Genomic DNA, 25,660 nt, shown 5'->3' on the forward strand with positions numbered 1-25,660 from the left:
CAGATCGAGAATGTCTTACGTGCCCCATTAGACAAACAAGAACTCCTTGACGCAATAACCGCCCTGAAAAATGCCAAAGAGCCAACCAATGACGGCCTTCCCACTGAATTTTATAAGCCTTTTCAGACAGCCTAGCTGATAAACTACTACCAGTCTATGATGAGCTATTACAAGGTGGGTCCCTCTTGGATTCTATGAGGGAGGCCCTGATCATTATGATACCTAAGCCGGGTAGAGACCACTTGGAGATGACCTCTTACAAATCGCTCTCCTTGCTGAATGTTGATCAAAAGATTTTTAGCCATGGTTTGGCATAAAGACTACCACCATACCTCCCACACCTCATTCACACTGACCAGTTAGGTTTTATCCCAAAGGGAAATACCTATGCAATTTGCATTGTCTCGCTCATGTCCACAATGCACCGGAGCTACAAGGTGACCCCTATGCACTGGCCTTTTTAGATACAGAACAGGATTTCGACTCAGTGCGCTGTGGCTATGTGTAGCAAGTGCTGGCCAGACTGGGCTTAGGGCAAAAATATATAGGATGGGTATGATTGCTCTAAAGGTCCTCGAGGCCCCGAGAACAAACATGCCTCTATGTGTCAGACATTCTTGAACTACAGTGAGGAATCCAACAGTAATGCTCCCCGTCTCCACTAATTTTTGCTAATGTAGCGGAACCCCTTGCATGCCAATTGCGCCAAGCCGAACAACAAACATAAATAACATATCAAATAACAGCTACTTACATGTTCAGCAACATGTTGAAATCCTGTGTTCCCCCAGTACTTTTTAAAAATCCTAACCAAACTATCTCTTCTTGCATTAGTATGATTATGGAAATATTTACAAATGGGCTATACATGGAGTTTTGCAACATATTTCTGCTCTGCATTTACATACAAATCCTGATCATTCTTTTTATAACCTTATTTTTCCAATTTTCTTTTCTCATATTTGGGAGCGTTCTCCTGTCGGTCGCTCAGTTCACTCAAAGACATTTGCATTGAATCCATGAAGAAACAATTTATATTGTTTAGATTTTGTGTTGCATCACTCTCAAACCCATCATTTTCACTTCCCCGTACATCTGACTCCTCCACTAGGAGTCAATACCTTGCCATTTCGTCTGCATCTGTTTCCATGTCTCTGCCAGTCTTCTGGGCTGAGCACTTATCAGCTACCTCTTTTGGTTTAAGAATTGCTCTCATTAGCTAAGATGGATATGCTATTTTAAGAGCTTCTGAGAATATCAAACCCTTTACTGACCGTAATCATAATCAACACCACCAAAACTGTACTAGCTAGCTGTGTAAAGTGTCTCATTCAGATTCTCAGATAAGCAGCAAGCTCTCACAAAGGCAATTGACTCTGCCACGTGCACTAACTAAAGTCACATTTGGCAAACAAAAACAAAAAAAGACACTTCTAAAGCCTCTAACACACAGAATACTGCATAAGCAGCTTTCAATGCGCCACACTGGTCCCTTAAACAAGAACGATCAATAAACAATGTCAGGTCAACCATTTCCAAAAGAACTTCTTTAATATCTTGTCTTCAAATTGACATTTTTTAGTCACTTCCCCAAAAAAAAAAAAAATAATAATCATGGTTCAATTCATCATCAATTTCATCCTCCCCGTCTTCACAATTCTTGTCTGAAATTAGAAGCAGTGTTGCTGGATTCAGGATATTATATCTCCAAATGTAAATATTGTCTGCTGTAAGTATTATCTGCTCATAACGAGTCAGTCTACTCTGCTATATGCTGAGTCCTCATTAAATGTATCTCTACTGAGTGAGGGACATAATTCAAATATGGTCCATCACAATTTCTTCACTTTGTACAATTGCCAAATAAACAGCTACAATCATTTTTAAACAACCTGGAAGACTTACAGCTACTAGATCCAATACAACAAAAATAAATGCTACTGGGTGCATGAATCCACCATGTTTCTCATGGCAGAATAAAAAAACATGTTATCATCAGGTATTGTCTCTGTCAATTTCTTAAATGTGTCAAGGCATTCCTCATCAAATGATACCATATCTTGAACATCATTACATGTCAACCTCACTGAAGGCTTTTCAATAAAGAAAAAGTTTGGAATCCACTGACAACAGTACCCAACAATTCCAAGAAACATCAAATCCTCCCTCTGGGTGGTTGGATTACAGTTTCAGAATTGCAGAAATGTGTTCTTTATAGATTTTCCCCACACACTTTTCAATATTGTGCCCAAGATGGATGGCTTCTCTTTTACAATACTGCATTTTAGTTGGAGACCTTATGCCAATTTTCAGCTAACTGGTTCCGCAAGGCAATTATATCCAGCTTACAATTCTCTTTCATCTTAGACGCAGTCAGTAAATCAGCAATATATTGCACTAGGACTGAGTTGCATGGCAGTTTTAGACACTTGAAGTCTCTTTTCAATATGTGCGAGAATATTGAAGGACTTTCATTATACCCTTGTGGGATTCTACAACACATGAGAACTTTACTCAAAAACTGAAAGGCAAAAAGAAATGCGATACCTCATGAAAAGGTATTGAGAAGAATGCTTGGCATGTGTCGATGACTATAACACTCTGATGGAATTTGAAATACAATCACTGCTGGCTTCAGTACCACTGGACAGCAAGTAACAATTGCATCTATCTTTCTGAGATCTTGTACGATTCTCCATTTGCCATTCAGCTTTTTAATTTCAATCACACAAGAATCACAGGGACTACCAAGCAATTCAAAGAAATTCCTGCCTAACCTTCTTCTCAATCACTAGTTTAATTAGCTCCACTTTTTTTAAAAGCCTGTTCTGCTTCATTCTAAGAATTTTTGCAACTGATTGAACTTTTATTTTGACTAGTTTTGCTCCTTTAATCAATCCAATCTCCTTACCAGTGTAATCCCATACCTCTTCTCTGACACTATGTCTTAAATCCAGAGTTAGGTCCACAATACAGCAATCTGTGCTCTGTTGCTCCAGATTTTTGGAGCCACACAAAGTGGCTTTGCATGGCTTCAGAATCTGACTTAAGGTTTTTGTACCACACTGCATGGTGCAAGTGTGACACAAACCGGCTCGTAGATGAGCCCCTACGTTTAAAAAACGCATCCTCATGAATTTCAATTACAACACTATCCAAAATACAATAAATCATGCAATTCATTTTAGAAGGTACATCTCTTGAGTAAATTCTGAGAACTTAATTTACATTATAGAAGCTGATGTTTATTTTCCATCTGACAAATTTTACCCACAACAACTACTGCACTCTGATTAACAATTTGTTACTGAGCCCTACAGCTTGGACTTCTGCTCCAGAAAGGTGTAGGTTCCCGAGCGAGGTAGGGTTGGAACCTCCACAGAACGAACCACAGAACCGGGGGGGCCCCTGTATCAATAAAAAGTGAAACAGAGTGGCCTAGGAGTTCTCCGTCAATATATGGGCGACTGTTCTACTTTCAGGACTGCATATTAAGAAAAACTCCTCCTCTCAAAGGCACAGTCATTATTAACTACTCTGACTTCATCATTCAAAATCACTGCATTCTGTTGATACCCTGCATCACATGGGATTTTATTTCTAATGTTTTCTTGTATTACTGGAGATGTTGCATGGGCACTTCAAATGATTTCTTATTCTTCACATTCTGCTTTGATTTCTACATATTCAACATCATGTTATTTTTCCGAATCTGTGAAATATGTCCTGAATTTAACCTAATCCTATTAGAATTCGTTCAACACTCCCTTTTCCGATGCCCAATATTCCCACAAAATGACATGCCATATTCTTTTTCAACATCTCACAGTTCACATTGATCCTATCACCTTTACTAACTTGCATTATCCAATTTATTACATCCCTTTCATTTTTCATAAAATACATATTTTAACCCATTTGATTCTGTGGCCCTTTCCCAAACTGTCATGTCTGAGAAATCATCATCTTTCTTTAAGCTTTTTCTGCTTTGACTTAAAGTAGTCACTACTATTTTTTGCCAACATCAAAATCTCATGTATGCACTTAGTCGGCCACCATAATTCACTCTACTGAATATGAATACTAATCTCTGGCCTCAAGCTCTTTACAAAAGCAGAAACAAAAACACAGCCTTATCTTTCTCAAAGTTTTACACTCTGGCCCTCATTCTGACCTTGGCGGGCGGCGGAGGCCGCCCGCCAAAGTCCCGCCGTCAGGTTACCGTTCCGCGGTCGAAAGACCGCGGCGGTAATTCTGACTTTCCCGCTGGGCTGGCGGGCGGTCGCCTTCAGACCGCCCGCCAGCCCAGCGGGAAAGAGGCTTCCACGATGAAGCCGGCTCGGAATCGAGCCGGCAGAGTGGAAGCTGTGCGACGGGTGCAGTTGCACCCGTCGCGTATTTCACTGTCTGCGCAGCAGACAGTGAAATACATTTAGGGGCCCTCTTACGGGGGCCCCTGCAATGCCCATGCCAGTGGCATGGGCACTGCAGGGGCCCCCAGGGGCCCCGCGACCCCCCCTACCGCCATCCGGATCCCGGCGGATGGCGGTAGGGGGGGTCGGAATCCCCTCGGCGGCGCAGCAAGCTGCGCCGCCTTGGAGGATTCAATGGGGTGGCGGTACACTGGCGGGAGCCCGCCAGTGGTGCCGGTCCGACCGCGGCTTTACCGCCGCGGTCGGAATCCCCATTGGAGCACCGCCGGCCTGTCGGCGGTGCTCCCGCGGTCCTCCGCCCTGGCGGTCTTTGACCGCCAGGGTCAGAATGACCGCCTCTGTGTCTTGTAAATACTCATCAACCTTTCATAAAAGGAAGCAGACTCCTTTGGCTCCTCTGTGGTTCTCAAAGTCACATGCCAGTTTATACCCTGCTCAGAAGCTTACTTTTTTAAATATTGAATTACAGCCTTATATTTGTCTGCTACCGCTGTAGCTGCTGCATTATTAGGACCAGGTCTAATTGGTTTTGTGCCGGCCATCCAACAACAACCTTACATTCCAGCCACAATTCAATCAGTCCATATTATCGGAGAAATGTGCATCAATTTATGTATTTGATCATGCCACTTTACCGGATCCTCTTGCAACTTCATGCATAAATGCATATAAATCAGCCCTTGTCCTCGGGACATGCACAAAATACCCTACATGAACCTGTCTTAAGGGAGTCTCCAAAACCAACCTTAGTCTTACTTCACTTGTGTCATTTCTCTCCCTTCCCTCAGCCCTTTTTATTAATATTTGCTATCCCTTTCTTGCATCTTTCTTGATATTTCTTCAGATCACACCAATCCTGTGTTTTGTCAATCAAATCTTTAATATAAGCCATTTAATTATTCAAGCTCATCCCTCTAATTTCACCTTGTGTTAAATACATTTTATAACTTGTTCCAATTTGTCTTTTGCTCCATTAGTTCACCAGACAGCTTCTTTTATTAAATATCTCATTTTATAAGCATTGTGAATCTAAAATCTGCTCAAATCCACATTCCCCTGCAACATTTCACCAAATTCAAATTTTCAGAATACCAATGCTAACTTTTTAGGTGGTGGCTCTATCATCACTGATCCCACAGATATAACCTGTGTCTGCCTCTGGCAACATTCCCACTTGTCCTAGGCACTGCCGCTATTCACTGTAACATCTATTATAATGAATGCCACTCAAATAAGTGTCTGCACTATAGTACCTATCTCCTTCAGCTCCTCTGTCAACCCCCTATTAATAGTATGGGTTGTGTCTGCTGGAGGAGGACTAAAATTCAAAAACTCACTTATACATTTCTTATCTGTCTTCATTTTGCTCATCCTTTTTTTAGTTTCTCTTTAACCTGTTCTTCTTTATTAATAACTGCAACAGGGAGTGTTTTAACACATTCAATCAATATCCTCCTCCAACTCTTCTCTTGTCTATCTAGTTTGCTCTCTAGCCAATGTATAAATTAACTCTGGACCTCTTTGGCAGCTTTCTTTCTCTCCTTTTCGGGTAGCCATGCAATCCCATTTGTTATGTGTAGGTCTGGGTGTCGGTTTGTCTAAACAAGTCCAACTTCCCAACATTAAAAGTACCCTCTAATACGTTATTCCATTCTGAAATCCAGGTACATGTATAATACTCAACCTCCTTCATCATTTCATAGTCAGGCATTCCTTCAGCTGGCATTTTCTGACCCCCTCTAGGCATCTAATTAACTTTGGGCTTTGTCACCAAACATCCCATGGTTCATTCTCAAAACAAACATACTGTAATCTAAAGAACCATTTCACAATCACAACAGTTTAGCAAAAAAACAATTACAGCGCAGCTCTGTGAAAAGTGAACCATCACAGTGTGGCTTTGTCAATAAATCGACCAACCAAAGCACTGCTTTGTGATGTTGTCAACAACTGTAACCAATCACAACACACATTATCCATGAAACAGGAAAATAATTGCAAAAGCTTTTTTTCCATCCTTTCTGAAACACAAATAACTAAATAACCAAATTAAGTACGATAAAAATAACTTTTAAATGTAGGCATGTATTAAGGATAAGAAACCACAACTCTGTTTAAAACGCTATTCACACCAAGCAGACTCCCATCCAGCAATTATCTACTTCGTCACTGTGCTTGCGCCTGTGCACTCAAGAGCAAGCTGCACTAACCAAAATTAAACACAACCTAGAAAACAAATGTGTTCATTCAGAATCCCTATAAATGTGTGACCAGTGCCACGCTCTACACACCACAATGACATATAATAAATATCTCAATATCTTGGATTTACTATGAATTTGAAAACCAACTCAGTTTCAATTCAATAAACAAATAGAACTTCAAATACGATTACAAATATCAATAATACATCAACACAAGATTAATCAATCTAACAATTGAGCCCAGAATCACCATTGCATACCCAAACAACTCAATACAGAAACTGAAATCCATCACCACAATCTAATACTTTATTGCACATTCACAAACTTGGTTTCTCCCTGTTCATACTTACACTCAAATATCATTCAGGAACGCACAGCGAAGACAGCTTGTTGCTTGTCGTAAAGATCTGACATCAGAAAGGTACCAAATTCCAAAAACCTTTTTCTTCCTTGGACCAAGTATTTAAAGACTTAAAAATCACAGACAGCTTTTGAGGACCCTGTCCAAGAGAAAGTGCACTCACACAAACTGTACTCTGTTACCAAATTTTGTGGCAGATGAACATCAATAATCTACACACCCCAATTTTGAACTCCAACATTTTCGCTCCGCAGTTCCCGTTGCTACAGCGGCAAGAGGCACCACCCTTCATACATTAAGCCAGTGTTTCCAAATGTGTGCACTCCGGCACCCCGGTGCACCGTTGGACCTCGCCGGGGCGCCGCGCACACCTTGTGAACATTGGAAATGCTTTCACTGTGTGAAAGCAAGACTATCCGTGTAAACAAATCAAACTTGGTGGGTTTTACAATTTACATCATAATATTGCAAAAGCCTAACAGGTTTGATTTTTTTTCATTGTGATTCTTTCTCTTTCATACAACTGTACGGCTCCATTCTAAAGCCATTTTACGTTTAAAACGAATCCCTGCAGTAGCATGAAAAAGAAAGCATCACTTTGCAAAAACCTAACAAGTTTGATTTATTTGCAATGTTACGTTGTAAATTGCAAAATTCATCAGGTTTGAATTGTTTCCACTGCAAGTATTTTTTTCATACTACCAGACAGCTAACAAAGCCACACGGTAGTATGAAAGAGAAAGACTTGCAGTGTAAACAAATCAAACCTGATTAGTTTTACAATTTAAATTGTAACATTGCAAAAACTTAACAAGTTTGATTTATTTGCACTGCTATACTTTCTCTTTCATACTACTGCACGGCTCCATTCTAAAGCCATGTTACGTTTAGAACGGAGCCATACAGTAGTTAGTATGAAAAAGAAAGAATTACAGTATAAATTAATCAAACTTGTTAGGTTTGTGCAATGTTATGTTGTAAATTGTAAAACCCATCAAGTCAGTGCTTAATTTGTAAATAAAAACGTGCCAGTGCTGAAAACTCTCCTCTGAAATATGCAGCTGCTGCAATTAAATGTGCAAGCACAGAATACTGAGGCAGCGTAATCCTAAAGCCATTTTGGGCCTCTTTAATCCATTTACAGCCTTTCCCTGCCCCTTCAGCTAACACTTACAGCTTTCTGATTTCTCGCAATGTGGAGGTCCCCCCTCCCCCCCCACTTTCCTTCATCTTTCCCATACGTGTCTTTTGATCACAGTAAATGCCTGATGCAGAGTGCCGGCCCTCAAAAATAAGTGCTGGTGCCCTCCACCGGAAACCACGGTCTCAAATTAAGCACTGCTTCCACTGCAAGTCTTTCTCTTTCATACTACCAGACAGCTAACGAAGTCGCACGGTATTATGAAAGAGAAAGACTTGCAGTGGAAACAAACCAAACATTGTGGGTTTTACAATTTACATTGTAACATTGCAAAAACCTAACAAGTTTGATTTATTTGCATTGCAATACTTTCTCTTTCATATTACCATACGGCTCCATACTAAAGACTAAAGACGTTACGTTTAGAACAAAGCTGTACAGTAGTATGAAAAATAAAGACTCACAGTGCAAATAAATCAAACTTGTTAGGTTTTTGTAATGTGCATTTGTGACCCCGAGTAACCCATGTAGGAATGCCATGTAGGGGAGTTATGGAATACACCTGTATTAAAGAAGCCCTTTATCGGCTTCATCCCAATTATTTTCAGGGAGAAAAATGGAAGTGCTCCAGAGACCTGGCTTACATCCCCTCACCCATTTAAAAAAATAAAATAAAAAATAAGTGACATAACTGGGAGCCACGGCCAATAAGTCAAGGGAGCCGCTGAACGAAAAGGTTTGGGAACCACTGACAAACAAACATCCGATAGGAGAGCTTGCAGCAGGGAAGAGGTAATCCCTGAAGACAAAAATATTATGGTAATGATAGGCACATTATGTGCCCTATCATAAATGATCGAAAGAGCATCTGTACTACTAGCTAAGCTGAGGTTTTGTGCACCTGTCTAAATACAATCCAGTTTACTCCGGGGCACGTTGCAATCTTCCTCTACCTTTTTAGGATCAGAATACGGAATACAGCACAAAAATCTTTCCAATTCAGTAGCAAAGAAAACAAAAGACACTTACTTACTGGCAGGAACAGCATTCATAAGACAGCAGTCTAATAATTGTAGAAATTCCTGCTCACAAGTCTTACAAGGCCTTAAAGGATGTGCTGCAAGAGGAAAACCAAGTCCTGAAAGAAAACAAATCCACAACTCCCAATCAACACCACTTTTGTTCCATACACATGCCATGAACATCAGAGAGAACAGAAAAAATACAGAACACACAAACATGGTTATTCTCTCCTGTATTTCTGATGCAAATTATCATAGCAGAAGAAAACAAAATGTTGAACATGTAGACCAAACAAATATATAAATATGCCTCATAATACAACAATCTCCTATATTTATGCTGCAAATCATTTTATTATCGCATTAGCGGAAGAAAACAAAATGTTGAACACATAGACCAAACATATATAAATATGCCTTATAATACAACATAGATTTACGAAGCAACTACCACCTGCCGTTGGGTTTAAACAGAATGGCTGAAATTCCATGCATTCGAATCACAGGGTAGAGTGTTTGAAATTGGGATTCCTCATCTTGTGAATTTCCCCAGCACTAGACTGGATCCAGAAACTTTAGTACCAATTCCCTCGTGCATCAGCAAGTGGCATACTGCAGCTCCACATCTGGTTCATCCCACCCCAGTCAAAGTCGGGCCACTATACGAGCGCCAGCCTCTGTGCACCGTCAGTTCCTTGCTTTATGCACCTGATGACAGGGATCTGGAGCTTCTCGATTCCAATCACATGACAGATTTTCCCTTAAACGTTTGTGACTGTAGCCCACGGAAGTCAGTAACAGATATCCACATCTGCCTATGGTGTCTCTGCTCCAAACACGACTTGACTTTGTGTCTGTCTCTGATCTTCATCATTCCAAAATGGATACTCACTAACCTTTCCCCTCCACCCCCCCCCCAACCGTCATTCATCCTCTGAGCTGCAGAAGGATAACTTGAAAATGCTTATCCTGGCCCAAGTTCTGTCTTCCCTGTTCCCAGGAAAGTGACTGTAACTCTGGACTTGCATTACATGTATTTTACATTCCCGTCCTGCAGTCTCACAGATGTTACCTGCGGTTTCAGGCTGGCCAAGAACACTTTCAGTTCACTGTGCCCGTTTACAAAGATGATATTAGTAGTTGCGGTCCATCTGCAGAGATTGGGAGTACCAATCTTCCCACATCTTGCCGAGTGGCTGCTGAAGGTGGACTTGACTCAATCAAACCCCTTCCAGACGATGGCCAACCGGTTTAAGCGCAGAGGCTTCTGGGCCTTTTGCATCTTGCTTGTGGACTACATCAAGTAGCACATAAGGGCTCTACAGTGGGATCTGAAGTCTCTATGGATTCAGCATCACTGGGACCTATCAGTCCATCCAGGTTTACCCACAAAAGGTCTGCAATTGTAGCTACTCAACCACAACTGGACTAGGGAGAAATCCCTACCCGCCCAAAGCTAGTCGGATGCATTGGTGCAGGGCTGGGAAGGTTATCCGGGAAGGGGGGGGGGGTAAGGGGAGTGGAGATCAGAAGGCTAGTCTCTGGTAGAAGCTTGCCTCCTAATCAACTTGTGGGAGTTACGAGCAATCCACTTGGCACTGAAGCATTCCTCTCACCCAAAGGGGAAAAAATGCAGGTTCTCACAGGCAACATGACAGCCATGCAGTGTTGCAACAGTGAATAGTGGGTTCTGTACCAGGAGGTGCTGTGCCTCTGCAAGTGGCTGAATACTCTGGGCATCTAACTGATTGCCCAGTACCTGGCAGATCAATTTATGAAGGATGCTGGGTGAAGTTTGTTGTCCGGTGCTCTTCCCTAGATACGCAACCCTTGAATGCTTAGCTAGGAGATGATTTCCTGTTCAGTTTGTCATTAGACCAGCCAGATCTTACTTTGGCAACAAATAAGCTGTACCGCTCCTCCTACTTACATTTACCTGACCAGCCATCCCTCTCTAAGTCACCTGTTGGTCGGAATCAAAGCCAAAAAGATAATGAAGCCCTAACAGAGGTACTGTCTGTATAAAGACCAGTTGCACTTTTGTAATCTCCTAGGGCAACAGCAGTTGAGACTGGTCTGAAGCCAGTTTGGTATCGGACAATCAATCAAAGTCGATTTGCGCAGTTGTCACCTGTGAGGGTATCCAGGCACTTGGAGGGTCCGGTGGTTCAGCCAAAGATCCAGGTCTTCTGTGACCTTCAGAAAAGAGATGGCAAGGTCTGCAGATGTAGGGAGTTTGTTCCACTTTTTCGCTGCTAGGTAGGAGATGCAGCATCCTTCTCTCCCGCTTCGTTGGATGCCAGGGGTGTGGGCGAGCAATGGGAAGCAGAGCAGAGTTGTCTAGTGGGATGGTGAAAATTCAGGCGGTGGTTCGAGGCCATGGATGTGTGGTTGAGTAGTTTGAACTGCCATTTCTTCTGTACTGGGAGCCAGTGGAGTTCTTAGAGATGAGGGGTGATTTGGGTTCACCGTGGAAGTACGAGGACGAGTCTGGCTGCAGTGTTCTGTATCCTTTGGAGAAGTTGAGCTATGAGCCCTGTGTCGAGCGTTGTCATAGTTTAAGTCAACTGGAGATGAAAGCTTGAGTGATGGTCTGGGGTAACCATTTAAAGATCTTGCACAGCGTGCGCAAAATGAAGAAGCAGGAGGAGGAGGATAACAAGTTGACAAGGAATATCATGGTTAGTTTGTTATCCAGGATGATGCCTAGATTTCTAACATGGTCGGTCTAGGTTGGTTCGAGTTCCATGGGCCACCAGGAGGCATGCTACAGGGAGCTATTGTTGCCAACGATCGGAACCTTTGCCTTGCCCGTGCTGGGCTACAGGCAGTTGTCCTACAGCCAATTGGTGACGCAGCTCATGCAGTTGTAGAAGTTGTTTTTAGTGTTGGTGGAGTCTTCAGACAAGAAAGAGGATGAGTTGTGTGTCAGCATAGGATAAGATGTTGAATCCATGGGCTCTGACGATGTTGGCCAGTGCGGTCATGTACATGCTGAAGAAGGTGGGGATGAGCCATGCTCCTTGTGGTATTCCAGACCAGAGATTTCTTTGGGTTCAGAGGTGGATGGTGGTAGCCAGACTTTGTTCTTTCTGTGAGGAAGGAGCGGCTCCTTGGATGCAGATGTTGTGCAGCCTTGCAATGAGAGTGTGGTGAAACTGTTAAATGCTGACTAGAGGTATAGGAGAATCAGTCCTGCTTATTCTACCCGGTCAAGTATGGCTCGATTGTAGTCCGTGGCTGCAATTAGGGTTGCTTTGGTGCTGTGGCTGCTGCGGAATCTGGATTGGGAAGAATCGAGTAGGAAGTTCAGTTCCAGAAGTGTGGCGAGTTGATGGCTTTCTCTCACTTTGTCTGGGAATGGGAGCAGGGAGAAGGGAGATGGGTCAGTAGCTATGGAGTTTGCAGGGGTCAGGTGATGGTTTCTTTAGTAGCGCGTTGACCTCTGCATTCTTCTATTCCTCACAGAGCATAGCCGTGCTTATTGAAATGTTGATCAGAGAGGCGAGTTTGTGGCTGATCCTGGCTCCACCTAGGTAGAAGATGTGGTGTGGGCATGGGTCGGTTGGGGCCCCTCCAAGTGGATCTAGATCATGATTGAGATGGTGTGCTGGGAGACGAGCTGGCTCCATGTGGTCAGTCAATTGTGTGTGGTGGTTGTGGGGCAGTTGGTTTGGTTGGAGAAGTCAGTGGGCTTGGGGTTGAGGTTCCTTCAGATTTTGCCAATCTTGTTGTGGAAGGCTTTTGCAAGGCTGTGGCAGAGCTCATGTGAGGGGGGTGATTTAGTGTGTTGCAGCTGAAGGGTTTTAGAATTCTTCGACTAAGTTGAAGATTTCTTTGTTGTTGTTGGAGCTTGATTTGATGCATGAAACTAGAGCTCTTTTGACTCCAGCAGCTGTCGGTGGCAGAGGTTGAGGGCTGTCTTGTGGTGCCCTTGCTCGTGCGCCATCGGAATCGGTACCAGATCCTTTTCCAGCACCAGTTGCATGGATACCAGAGTCGATGTGGAAGATTCAGGATCCAGTGTGGAGCCTGGGGAGTATTACAATCAAATGTAATGAATATGTATAGCTCACAGAATTTGAACTAGCATTCCACACCAATTTGACATGGGCTCAATTAGATAGTACCCAATTATTTGCAAAATGGCTTTTAGGATTCTTTTGATAGATTAAACCGATTGGCCACCAATCTCCAGAACACTGGTCACGGTAAGACATACGTTTGGGCAGTAATTCCCAAAACAATATTGTTGGTGAACTATGAGGCATCTATATTACAATAATTGTAAGCACTAACGAAATTTCTGACATGGTTTATGTCTTAATGTAAGGTCTGAATTGAGTGTGTATGTTCCTGATAACCTAGAATATAAATGCATAGGTGGCCCAGCATATGTATGGAAAAAATGACTCAAGCACTAAAGACAGCTTAAGAAATTTGTATCTTGATGCAAGGTTTATATGAATGTGTTTTTACTGATAATGTAATAAAATACATGGTTGCCCACCAAGGTGATTTGACTCAAAGTCCAAACCTAACGTTGTAATCCCTGAAAACTACTTTATGTATACATAATCTGTAATTAGGCATGCAATCTGTTTACCTGTTTCTGTTCACATGGCTCCAAAGAAAGAGCCATTGTGCATCGAAATGCAATGGAGTCAATAAAAATAATTACGGAAGAACTATTACTTCACCAGTGACTGAGAGGGGATTGCTTTCAGGAAAATAATCCTTGTGGTACTTTGATACAGCCTGATGCCCTCGTTGAGCCACCTACTTTGCCAGAGGATTTAGGCTTAGCCTTATGACTATCCTGCTTTTCACAGCTTAAGCTCTTATGGAAGATCTTTCCTCTTATATCGAGCAATGTAAGAACTCTAATGACAAATGTATTTGTAAAGTCTCACCTGGATTATGCAAAGTTGTTCTATGTTATCTTTCCAGACAACGCGATCTACAAGTTTCCAGCTATAAAACCGAGAGTGTAATTTTCTCCAAAGTGTGGTGAGCCCATCACTGGCTTCCTGTAGAAAGGCGTACTTTTTTGTTTCAGAGACTTTTTCCTATGAAGCTTTACGATGGATCACGGAAGTACGAAAATTCACTTCTACAAGTTCCTAGGGAGAAAAAAATTCAGAATAGGCGGAAAGCATTTTTCATTATGTCCCCTATGTTATGGAACGCTCTACCAAATACCCACCTTAAAACCTTCCTATTGTTTTACCTGCGGGTCACTGTGGGTATAGGTAGGTCTTACTGCAATTCTCAGCAACAAGATGCTAAAGACATAAATATGTGCTTTATAAACTCCTCACTTCAATGATTTATCATGCGATGGCAGTACGCACTTTAAACACAATTAGACTTTAAGAAAAGCACCCATTGCTTGAACTGTTTACCTAATGATCCACTAGACACTTTGAAGAAGTTCCCCAATTTGAAGTCGACCTAGGTCAGGTAAACTGATGGCACATGACGTACCACAACTAAAAGTGCATAGCAGGTAGCACACAAAGAAGAGGTTTTAAATAATTACTTCACCATTTGAATATAATAGACGAGGGGGTTTGAAACTTCACAAGAAGCCCTTGACAGAGAACATGTATTGATATTTTAGAACCGGTTAAGAAATGTCAGGAACCTTAAGTTTTAGAATGCATTCGTTTGGCGCGCATGTGATTTCACGGTGTTCCCACTAGAGTCTGAGGCAGTAAGCTAAGCACACCATTCAAGGCTATTAGGTACATGAGTGACCATTACTTTGAGCAGGCTTATTACAATATTGTTAGAAGTCAGATTTTGAAATAATAGTTTTTAGAACTGCGATATTTAGGGGACTCCACTTAGCGACTAAAGGGATCCTGGGACATTTAAAAAAAAAAAACAAAAAAAAAAAACTTTGATGTGGTTGAAGATCTGATTGGTGTGTGGATCATCATGCATTACATTTATTTTACTATTAAAATGCAATGATTTTATTTTAGCCTGGCTAGGCTTCTATGCCGGTGACCTGGTAAGGGGACAGGGTACCCTCATTAAGAGCATGCTTCATAGTGTTTTTTTTTTTTTTTCTCTGAATCTATAGGTGCTCTAAAACATCTAATGGGAGTGTGTGAGGAAAGTTCTATTATCGTGATGGCAGAGAGACTGGAGGGTAGAATATGCCACTCATTTGCCTCTGGGCAGGTTGTGGCAGATGATGCCAGATGGAAACTGCAGCCTGGGGCCATTTTTCTTTTTGAAAGAGAGTGAAATGCAATATTTAGGTCTCAAAACTAAATATGCTATAGCTGTTACTGGTGAATTAGAATGTCAAAATCTCCTGACCACAGTATTAATTACATCAGTTAGGAAAAAAGAAAAGAAAAAATAATAACTGGGCAGATTGGCAGTGTCCTTAGCTGGCCAAGGGTTCATTTCCAGAGGTGCCTTGAAATCTTTCAAATTGTCGTCATCTAAATGTATCTCCATTGGACTTCCCAGGATGGAGTTTTATAATGGACCTTGTAGAATGAAACACTTCAGTTTGACCTGTGGATCCTCATGAAGGGCTTCATGCACACACATGAACACGGCAGCACACGTCGCTTATGAGGGTAACTACGAACTGTGCTACAAGTCCTTCTGAAAATGCAAACTCTTCAATTGGTACCAAAGTATCAACTGGCCTGTGGCATTCCATGCACTAAGGACATACGTACCTGGAAAGGAGGGTGCAACAGCAACATACAGATATGGTGGAGGCGCTGAACCAGAATTAGCAACCTAGTACCTCTGAAGAGAAAAATCACTCCTGACTCCATGTTAAAACTGGGTGCCTGGTTTAGGTATTAGTGCTTTTGGCAAGATGGGCAGCAAAAGTCATTCTGTCTATATGAATTTAATTTTTGAAACAATGCCTCCACGCAGAGATGTTGTGGTGCAGTGGCATGCACTACAAACACACGAGTTCCCACCTTCGTCTGACATACCTACCCTTGACCCAAGGGTAGGTCGCTCCCCCTGCCGCTGCAGCTCCTCCAGGTTCCTGAGACCCACCTCACAGTAAGTACCCCCCCCCTCCCAGCCCCTCGCTCTGCCCCGCGCTACTCACCCTCTCTCCTGCTTCTTTTCTTCTTCTCTGTTCTTCCTCCTCGCTCCTCGTCTGTAATCTTCTTCTGTACTCTTCTTTCCCCCGTCTTCACTCTTCTTCTGCCTCATCTTCTTCTGTGGTCTTCTGCCCCCTGTTCTTCGTTTTTCTGTATCTTCTTCTGTGTTCTTCCGGTCTTCCTTTCTTCTCTCCTTCCGGTCTTCTAATCTTCCTTTCTCTCCTTCCGGTCTTCTTGTCTTTGGCTCTTCTGCCTCCTCCGTCCTCTTCTCCCCGCGCCTGCCCTCCTGCTCCTGCCTCATCCCCCTCCCCCACTCGCATCCCCCTCTCTATCTCTCCTATCTAACCCGTTCACTATCTACCTCCCTCACTCCTCCTATCTACCTATCTCTCTATCCCACCATCTAACTCCCTCACTCTTCACCTCCGTCTATCTTCCTATCTCTCTATTTATTTCCCTATCTATCTATTTCCCTATCTATTTTCTCTATTTCTCTAATCTCTCCCCCCCCTTACCCCCTCTATTACCTATCTTCCTATCCTCTCACTCTACCTCTCACCCTCACCCACCTCTACAACCCCCCCCATCTTCTCAACCCTACTCCTATCTTTCTCCCTTATCTCCTAAACCTCCTAACACTCACCCCCTCCACCCTTAAACCCCCCTCCCCCAGCTCTTCTCACTCTACCTGTCCCCCCTCCCTTGCGCTTTCCCGCCGCGACCTCCTGCACGCCCCCGCACCCCAGCTCCCATTCGCCCCCACCTGACCCCTCCCCCCCCCCCCCCTCCTACCTCATATGGCGGCCGCTGCGCAGGCGCGCCAGAGGCATGCCCGTCTGCGCCTGGCCCGCGCCCAGCGCCACGACCCCTGGTCCCCAGCTCTCCCAAGCCCCGCTGACCCGCTACGACCCCACCACCCTCCACGCCCTCAACCCAGGACGCTCCAACACCTGCTTCCAAGCTCACCCCAAACGCACCCATGGACCCTTCGCCTGCAACTCCTGCAAACGCACCTTCCACCACGCAACAACCACCACCACAAGCCCACGCGCCATCAACCACCTCAAGTGCATCCTAGTCAACGCTCGCTCCGTCCACAAACACGCCATTGAACTCTGGGACCTCCTGGACTCCATAGCACCGGATGTCGCCTTCTTCACGGAGACCTGGATGAACGCCTCCTCGGCCCCTGACATCGCCACTGCCATCCCCAAAGGCTACAAGATCTCCAGAAAAGACCGCACCAACCAGGTAGGAGGAGGTATCGCCATCGTCTTCAAAGACTCCATCAGCGTCACCACCTCCACCGAAGACACCCCTCGCCGCTGAACACCTGCATTTTCAGATTCGCACCGATCCGAGGACCACCCTCAGAGGATCCCTCGTCTACCGTCCTCCCGGGCCACGCGCCCCTTTCAGCAACGCCATCGCCGACTTCATCTCCCCGCACGCCCTCGCCTCGCCGGACTACATCCTCCTAGGCGACCTCAACTTCCATCTGGAACAAAACAACGACCCCAACACCACCACCCTGCTCGACAACCTCGGCCTCAAACAACTGGTGAACACTGCCACCCACATCGCCAGACACACGCTTGACCCCATCTTCTCCACCAGCAAACACGTCTTCTTCAGCCACGCCTCCGCCCTACACTGGACCGACCACAGCTGCGTCCACTTCACATTCCGACGCGAGACCCGCCACCTCCGCACCCAACCCATCCCTCGTCGACAGTGGAACAAGATCCCCGAAGAGCAACTCTTCTCCGCACTCGCCGCCAACCAACCCACCCTCACCACCGACCCCAACGACACAGCCCTCAACCTCACAAACTGGATCTCCAACTGCGCAGACATCCTTGCTCCCCTCAAATGCACGCATCGACAGACCAACACCAAAAAACCTCTCTGGTTCTCTGACACCCTCAAATAATCAAAGAAAACTTGTCGCGCCCTTGAGAAAGCCTGGCGCAAGGACCGCACCGCTGACAACATGACCGCCCTCAAGAACGCTACCCGCGAACACCACCACCTGATCCGCGCTGCCAAAAGGAACTTTTTCACCGACAGACTGGACAAAAACAGACACAACAGCAGAGAACTCTTCAGCATCGTCAAGGAGTTCTCCAACCCCAGCGCCAACGCCGTCACGCCCTCACAGGATCTGTGCGAATCCCTCGCCACTTTCTTCCATCGCAAGATTAGCGACCTCCACGACAGCTTCGGACACCAGACCCAACCATACACCACCGACCCGGCATCCATGGCCATCACCCTAAACAACTGGTCCCACATCAACACGGAAGAAACCAAATCCATCATGAACTCTATCCACTCCGGCGCCCCTTCAGACCCCTGCCCGCACATCTTTAACAAAGCCGACGACATCATCGCCCCGCACCTCCAGACCGTCAACTCTTCTTTTTCTTCTGCTACCTTCCCCGAATGCTGGAAACACGCCGAAGTCAACGCCCTACTAAAGAAACCTACGGCTGACCCGAGCGACCTAAAAAACTTCTGCCCCATCTCTCTTCTGCCTTTCCCAGCCAAAGTAATAGAGAAGACCGTCAACAAACAGCTGACCACCTTCCTGGAAGACAACAACCTGCTCGACCCCTCACAAACCGGATTCCGAACCAACCACAGCACTGAAACCGCCCTCATCTCAGTCACTGACGACATCAGAACCCTGATGGACAACGGTGAAACAGTCGCCCTCATTCTGCTCGACCTCTCGGCTGCCTTTGACACCGTCTGTCACCGCACCCTAATCCCCCGCCTCCGCTCCACCGGGATCCAAGGCCAGGCCCTGGACTGGATCGCCTCCTTCCTCTCAAACCGTTCCCAAAGAGTTTACCTCCCTCCGTTTCGCTCAGAACCCACCGAGATCATCTGCGGCGTACCCCAAGGCTCATCACTCAGCCCGACACTCTTCAATGTCTACATGAGCCCCCTCGCCAACATCGTACGCAAGCACGACATCATCATCACCTCCTACGCCAACGACACCCAACTTATACTCTCCCTCACCAAGGACCCCGCCAGCGCCAAGACCAACCTACAAGAGGGTATGAAGGACGTCGCAGATTGGATGAGGCTCAGCCGCCTAAAGCTGAACTCTGAAAAAACGGAAGTCCTCATCCTCGGCAACACCCCGTCCGCCTGGGACGACTCCTGGTGGCCCACGGCCCACCGGCACCGCACCGACCCCCACAGACCACGCCCGCAACCTCGGCTTCATCTTGGACCCTCTTCTCACCATGACCAAGCAAGTCAACGCCGTGTCCTCCGCCTGCTTCCTCACCCTCCGCATGCTCCGCAAGATCTTCCGCTGGATCCCCGCCGACACCAGAAAAACCGTGACCCACGCCCTCGTCACGAGCCGCCTGGACTACGGCAACACCCTCTACGCCGGGACCACAGCCAAACTCCAAAATCGCCTGCAACGCATTCAAAACGCCTCGGCCCGCCTCATCCTAGACATACCCCGCAGCAGCCACATCTCCGCACACCTGAGACACCTGCATTGGCTCCCTGTCAGCAAAAGGATCACCTTCCGACTTCTCACCCACGCACACAAAGCCCTCTACGACAAGGGACCGGAATACCTCAACAGACGCCTCAGCTTCTACGTCCCCACCCGCCTCCTCCGCTCCTCTGGCCTCGCACTCGCTGCTGTCCCTCGCATCCGCCGCTCCACGGCGGGTGGGAGATCTTTCTCCTTCCTGGCGGCCAAGACCTGGAACTCCCTCCCCACCAGCCTCAGGACCACCCAGGACCACTCCGCTTTCCGGAGACTCCTAAAGACCTGGCTGTTCGAACAGCGATAACCCCCCCTTTTTCCCCTAGCGCCTTGAGACCCGCACGGGTGAGTAGCGCGCTTTATAAATGTTAATGATTTGATTTGACATATTTCTATAACCACACTTAGTACGTGCAGAACCCATGGCTTCCGAAGAGAACATGTTTTTCCTATATTAGAAACAAGTGAAACTCAGCTCTGCCATGGAGAAATGATGCTCATTACCTGCCAATAAAATACTAACTTGTATAACAAAGACTCATAAGCAGAAAATGATGACCAATAACACAAATGGGTAGCCCTAGGTTATGCTCCGACACAGCAGAAAAAACAAAGGAGGGATAGAATTGCTTCAGGAACTCACTGTCTGAGCTGAAGTATGCCACATTCATATTAGAAACAAAATTTAAAAAGTAGATCATCCTTTAAACTTGAGACTAGTTTACAGATTCTTCTTTGTTTTCCCAGCTGTAAAAAAAAAAAAAAAAAGGGGAGAGGAATGTTTTTGTATAGCATTTTGGCATCGGCATCCACATTAGGATGTAAGATTTTTCCTAAAAGTGAGGGATCACTGTAAAGCATGAAATCCACAGCCACAAAAACATTTAACTTTGAATAGGTCTATTCCTAGATGTCACATGAAAGACGTGTGTGGATGGTTGTGCACTATGCAAGCTCTCCATTATTGTTATTGATGCTTGAGAAGCCAAGTATAACACTGGGATAAGGTTTTTTCCAACTTTAAGAAAACACCAATTTGTAAGATATATAAAAAGAGAATAAATGATTTAATGTTAAAGCCAGACATTCACAGAGATCAACAAGTATATGTTCTTGACAGAAGAGAAGCATGTGTTTAAAAAAGCAACACATTAGGCACCACCTGTTTATGTCCTCAATATATCTATTAAAATCATATACATCATTTGTGTTTACATCCTCAAGAAAACAAAATAAGTGTATACCCCAACAATGATTATTGCTACCCCACAAATCCCACAATAGACAGAATAAGAAATATTACAGTTGTCATTTATGCATACACTACTCAAAGGTTCAACTGGAGCTTACCTGCTCCCCCATTAAACAAAAAAAAATGTATAGCATAAGGGGAGCCTTACAGTGAAAAATTGCATTTTATACACAAAAATAGCTCCAGGGATTGGGGAATACAAATACTTTATTTGAAAAAGCAAGTACACAAAATAGATCAGATAAAATGTCAAAAGATTTGACCAATATTGCTATAAAAGATGTTTCCAGAATGTGCATATTAGTGGTCTGTAAAGTTTGTGGTTAAAGAGAGCAATGAAAGTTCATTGTTTTGTTAGATCGTGAGAACTTTATAAAAACCAACTCTAAAAATGCAAAATAGAGGTCGAAGTCCTGTCAATCCTGCATTTATCGACACCAGGACTCTATTCTGGAGTATTTTTCCTAGATCTATTATATTTACAAACAACAGCATTTCAGCTCAACCTGCAACCTTCCTGTAAAACAACAGGTATGGAGTTGATGTAGAAGTTGTAGTTGGTGAAAGAGATGCCAGAAAGTCGCTTTCTTCTGTTACTCTCACTTCAGAGTCATCGAAGAGTAACCACTTTCCTTCATACTCCTTCAAACCTTGAATTGCATGCAAAACCCTTTTTTCCAAAACGTTGGTACTCACTGAGTTTTGACAGAGTTCATTCTCTTTGCCATTAGCATTCAAAAAATCACTATTTTTGTTTTCAGGAAGTGTGTTCATTACTTTATCAGAATTTGAAGCTTTGCTGTTAATTGTCTCATATTCCATTTTACTTTTCTGTCCCCCAAGGAGTCCAACAGAATCTGTATTTTTTTTGCCCAAAGTTTTATTTGGCAATGGCACATTTGATCCAGCTTTGAAGGAAACTTCACCGTCATCATATTCTCCAGATCTTGCTTCCTCTTTCTGTGGTTCGGACTTGATCATTTCATGCATCTGGTCAACAATGAAGTTCTGAGTATCTATTTCTAAACTGTTAAGATCTGTGATTTTGACGTAAGCGGTGTAGTGACCACTGCTAATTGTGACACCACTGTGCATTACCACTGCAAAGAGCCCATAAAAATCACTTGTTGGCTTTGTGCTCCATTCTTCAAGAGACAGTTTAAGAGGTGTCAATAAAGGAGTGTTGATCTTTGAGAGACCACCAAAGCTGTCAAACCTGAAAAGAAAAAAATCAGAACATTAAAATAAAACCACAACTGGTATGATAAGAGCTACCTCAAAGAGGGCTACCATGGCTTCCACTGCCACAAAAAGGGAACGTTCTCTAACCATTTTATAGGTTACAGCTAAATTAGAGACTTGCACTTCTAAAATAGGTTGTTTTTCTCTGCTAGGCAAGGTATAAAAAAATGCAGGTTTGTACATATTTATCAATGTTTATCAATATTAGTTGACCCCTTAGTACGAAAAATTTACAAGTTCAAATAAATGCAATATGAGTAGTACATGTAACAACTGGAGTACGTTGCTATTCCGCTAACGAGGAAAAAATTGAAAGGTCTGAATGAATATAATTAGGTGTCTTAATAGAGTAGTGTGTATGAAAAACTCTGAATAATAATACTGAACTATGTCACTATAATAAGAATTACAGATTAAAATGGGGAGTTACTGAACTCGTTATGCACTGAATTAGTCTTAAAGATTAATGTTTATAATTTTCTAAGATACTGCTAGCATACAGGTTTAGCCTTCCACTTTCTGAAGTGGTATTTTTAAGTACTGGGGGTGAGGAAGATTCCGTTTGGCCTCGTTGTATATAAATGTCACCAGACCCCTTCGACGGCAATGCAGGATTATTTTTCCCGTCAAGTACACATGCTGCTATTTTGTGCCAGCCGCCCCCTTCACTGTCAAAGGAAAAATGTAATCCCAAACATGCAGGAAGGAATAAGTTACTTACCTGTAACTGTAGTTCTTCGGTATTGGAACCTTTCATAGCTTCACATGCTTGAATACTTCCCAGTCGTCAAGATAGGAGTCCACGGTGGAATGTACAACACAGGCCTAAAATGTATATCTACATTACATGCCTTAGGCCTCAGTTCAACAACCTGTCACAGTAATTTTGTAAAATAGGCCCAAACTTAAAAATGAACCAATCACATTGCCCCACTCCATAGAACCTCCTGTGAGGAGCTGCCTTCCCTCAGATTTTCCGAGCTTACGTGCTGTAATAATAAAGAACACTGAGGAGAGAGAGAAGGTGAGTTCATCAGAGGAGGCGGGTGGGCCGCATGTGAATCTATGTAAGCTTCCAATACTGGAAAACTATAGTTATAGGTAACTAACTTGTTCCTTACTCCAGTATTGGAACTTTCATAGATTCACATGCGTGAATAAGACTAGGAAGCAGTGACTAGCACATTTTCTGTATTCATAAGAACACACTCTACCATGTAAAAGATAGCATCTGCACTGATATAGATGTATATAAGAGAAACACACCCATAGATAAATCCATATGCATGTTATACGTTACAATTAAAACAGAAGTTGTGGTGTTAAAAGCAGAAGCGGATGGCGGGAAAAGAGAAACAGCTCACCTTATCAGAACAAATTCCTAAAGGACTGCTTGACCCACCGCTGCATCTCGGAGAGTCTCAGCATCCAAACAATAACGCTTTATGAAAGCATGTGTCGTCCTCCACGTCACTGCTCGGCAGATGTCAGGTAGGGTCACACCCGAAGACAGTGCACAAGACATGGAAACTGCCCTAGTTGAGTGTGCACGGACTCTGGTGTCCAGAGGTTGACCAGCCTTTTGATGGCAGAAGGCTATTGTGCTCGATAGCCATCTGGAAAGGGCCTGCTTAGTGACAGGATGCCCTCTCCTGGGTGCACTGAAGGCTACGAAGAGTTGGTTTGATTGCCTGATCGACCTTGTTCTTTAAAAGTAGAACTTGAGACATTTTTTCAAGTTAAGAGAATGGTGCGATCTTTCCGCTCCAGTTTGGGGTTGTGGAACGAAAGTCCTTAGCACCACTGGCTCATTAATATGAAAGTCTGATGGAACCTTAGGGATAAACTTAGGGTTGGTAAGCAGGATGACTAGCCCTAGTAAATTTCAGAAAAGGCTCTTGGATGGTAAATGCTTGTATTTCGCTGACTCTGCGAGCAGATGTTAAAGCTAGGAGGAGTGCTACCTTCCAGGTGAGGAATTTGATGTCTGCTTTATGAATGGGTTCAAATGGTTCCTTTATCAGCTGACCTAAGACTGTATTCAGGTGCCAAGCTGGAGGCAGGACTTTAGCTAAAGGAAAATACCGAAGAAGACCTTTCATACTTTGATTAATAAGTCTATGAGACCAGCTGGATGGCTCTTTAGATATTTGTCTATATCTAGCAATGGCTGCCAAGTGAACCTTGATGGATGCATGGGCAAGACCTGAGCGTGCGAGATGAAGGAGATGAGGTAAGATTTGCTCTGGAGTGGACGAAAGCAGGTGAATGCCATTAGAGACACACCACAAGCAGAATTGTTTCCATTTTAATTGATCTGTCTTACTAGTGCTATCTGCATGCGCTTTAGCCAGAACGGTCTTGCAGTCGCTAGGAATATTTAAGTTGCTAAATTCATTGAATTCAGGAGCCATGCAATTAAGTTGAGAGACTTGGGATCTAGGTGTCTCACCTGGCCCTGGTTGATGGTTAATAGCTCTGGAATCGGTGTTATCCTGATGGGTGGACACGACGACAGCAACAGTAGCTCCGTGTACCACGGTTGACACGGCCAGGCTGGCGCAATTAGGAGTATCTGACACAGCCTTGATTTGACTTTGCTGATCACTCGTGGAAGTAGAGGTATTGGGGGAAAAGCGTAAGCATAAATCCCTGACCATGCTATCGCAAAGGCATTTCCCACAACCCTAGTTGGTTATGCCAGCCTGCATAAAATCGGCATTTTGCGTTCTGGGATGTTGCAAACAGGTCCAAATTAGTTTTTTCCCGTTTGAGGAATATTACATCTAGCGTCTTCTGATTCAATTCCCATTCGTGGAAGATGTGCCTAGTCTGCTTAGCAATTCTGCAGTGGTGTTGCGTACTCCTGGGAGGTGTTCTGTCCTTATGTGTACCAAATGCACCAGGCCCAAATGGTCTGCGCTTCCCTGGACAGCAAACGTGACTGAGTTCTTCTGTGTTGTTACCTGTATGATGTCCTTGAAGGAGCCTTGTGTCTGCTTCCATTGCTTATCGGGCTCCTCTCGGAGTGCACGCATACTAAGGCTGTCGGGAATAAGACTCATACATGAGGACATCATCCCCAGTAATGACTTGAACCATCGAACTGAAAGACTTTCTTTGCTCAACTGCTCCTACTAGCCTGATGAGCTTGAGTTGTCATTCCACTGCTGAATAAGCTCTTGTCCAGTATAGCGCCCAGAATAACTATTATCCCGGTATGCTGAAGCTGGGACTTGTCGATTGAGTGTGAGTCCTAATTGTCTGAAAAGCTGTAAGGTCGCCTTGAGAGAATAGCGTAGTCACTGGATGTCGGAGGCCTTCACTAACCAGTCATCCAGGTATAGAAATATTTGATGTCTCTGGCGCCGTAAAAATGCTGCAA

The 25,660-nt window shown here is 44.2% G+C and overlaps 1 protein-coding gene across 1 annotated transcript in view; it reads right to left on the reverse strand.

Annotated features, from left to right (window-relative positions):
- Positions 1–20,829: 20,829 nt before the first annotated feature.
- USP1 (ubiquitin specific peptidase 1) overlaps positions 20,830–25,660 on the reverse strand; it is a 72,844-nt gene continuing 68,013 nt past the window's right edge. Inside the window, exon 8 of the mRNA XM_069232540.1 lies at positions 20,830–22,249. Coding sequence (XP_069088641.1) covers positions 21,535–22,249 — 715 coding nt within the window. The 3' untranslated portion in view covers positions 20,830–21,534. The remainder of the gene's footprint in view (positions 22,250–25,660) is intronic.

This window comes from Pleurodeles waltl, chromosome 4_2 (assembly GCF_031143425.1).
Source record: "Pleurodeles waltl isolate 20211129_DDA chromosome 4_2, aPleWal1.hap1.20221129, whole genome shotgun sequence".
NCBI lineage: Eukaryota > Metazoa > Chordata > Amphibia > Caudata > Salamandridae > Pleurodeles > Pleurodeles waltl.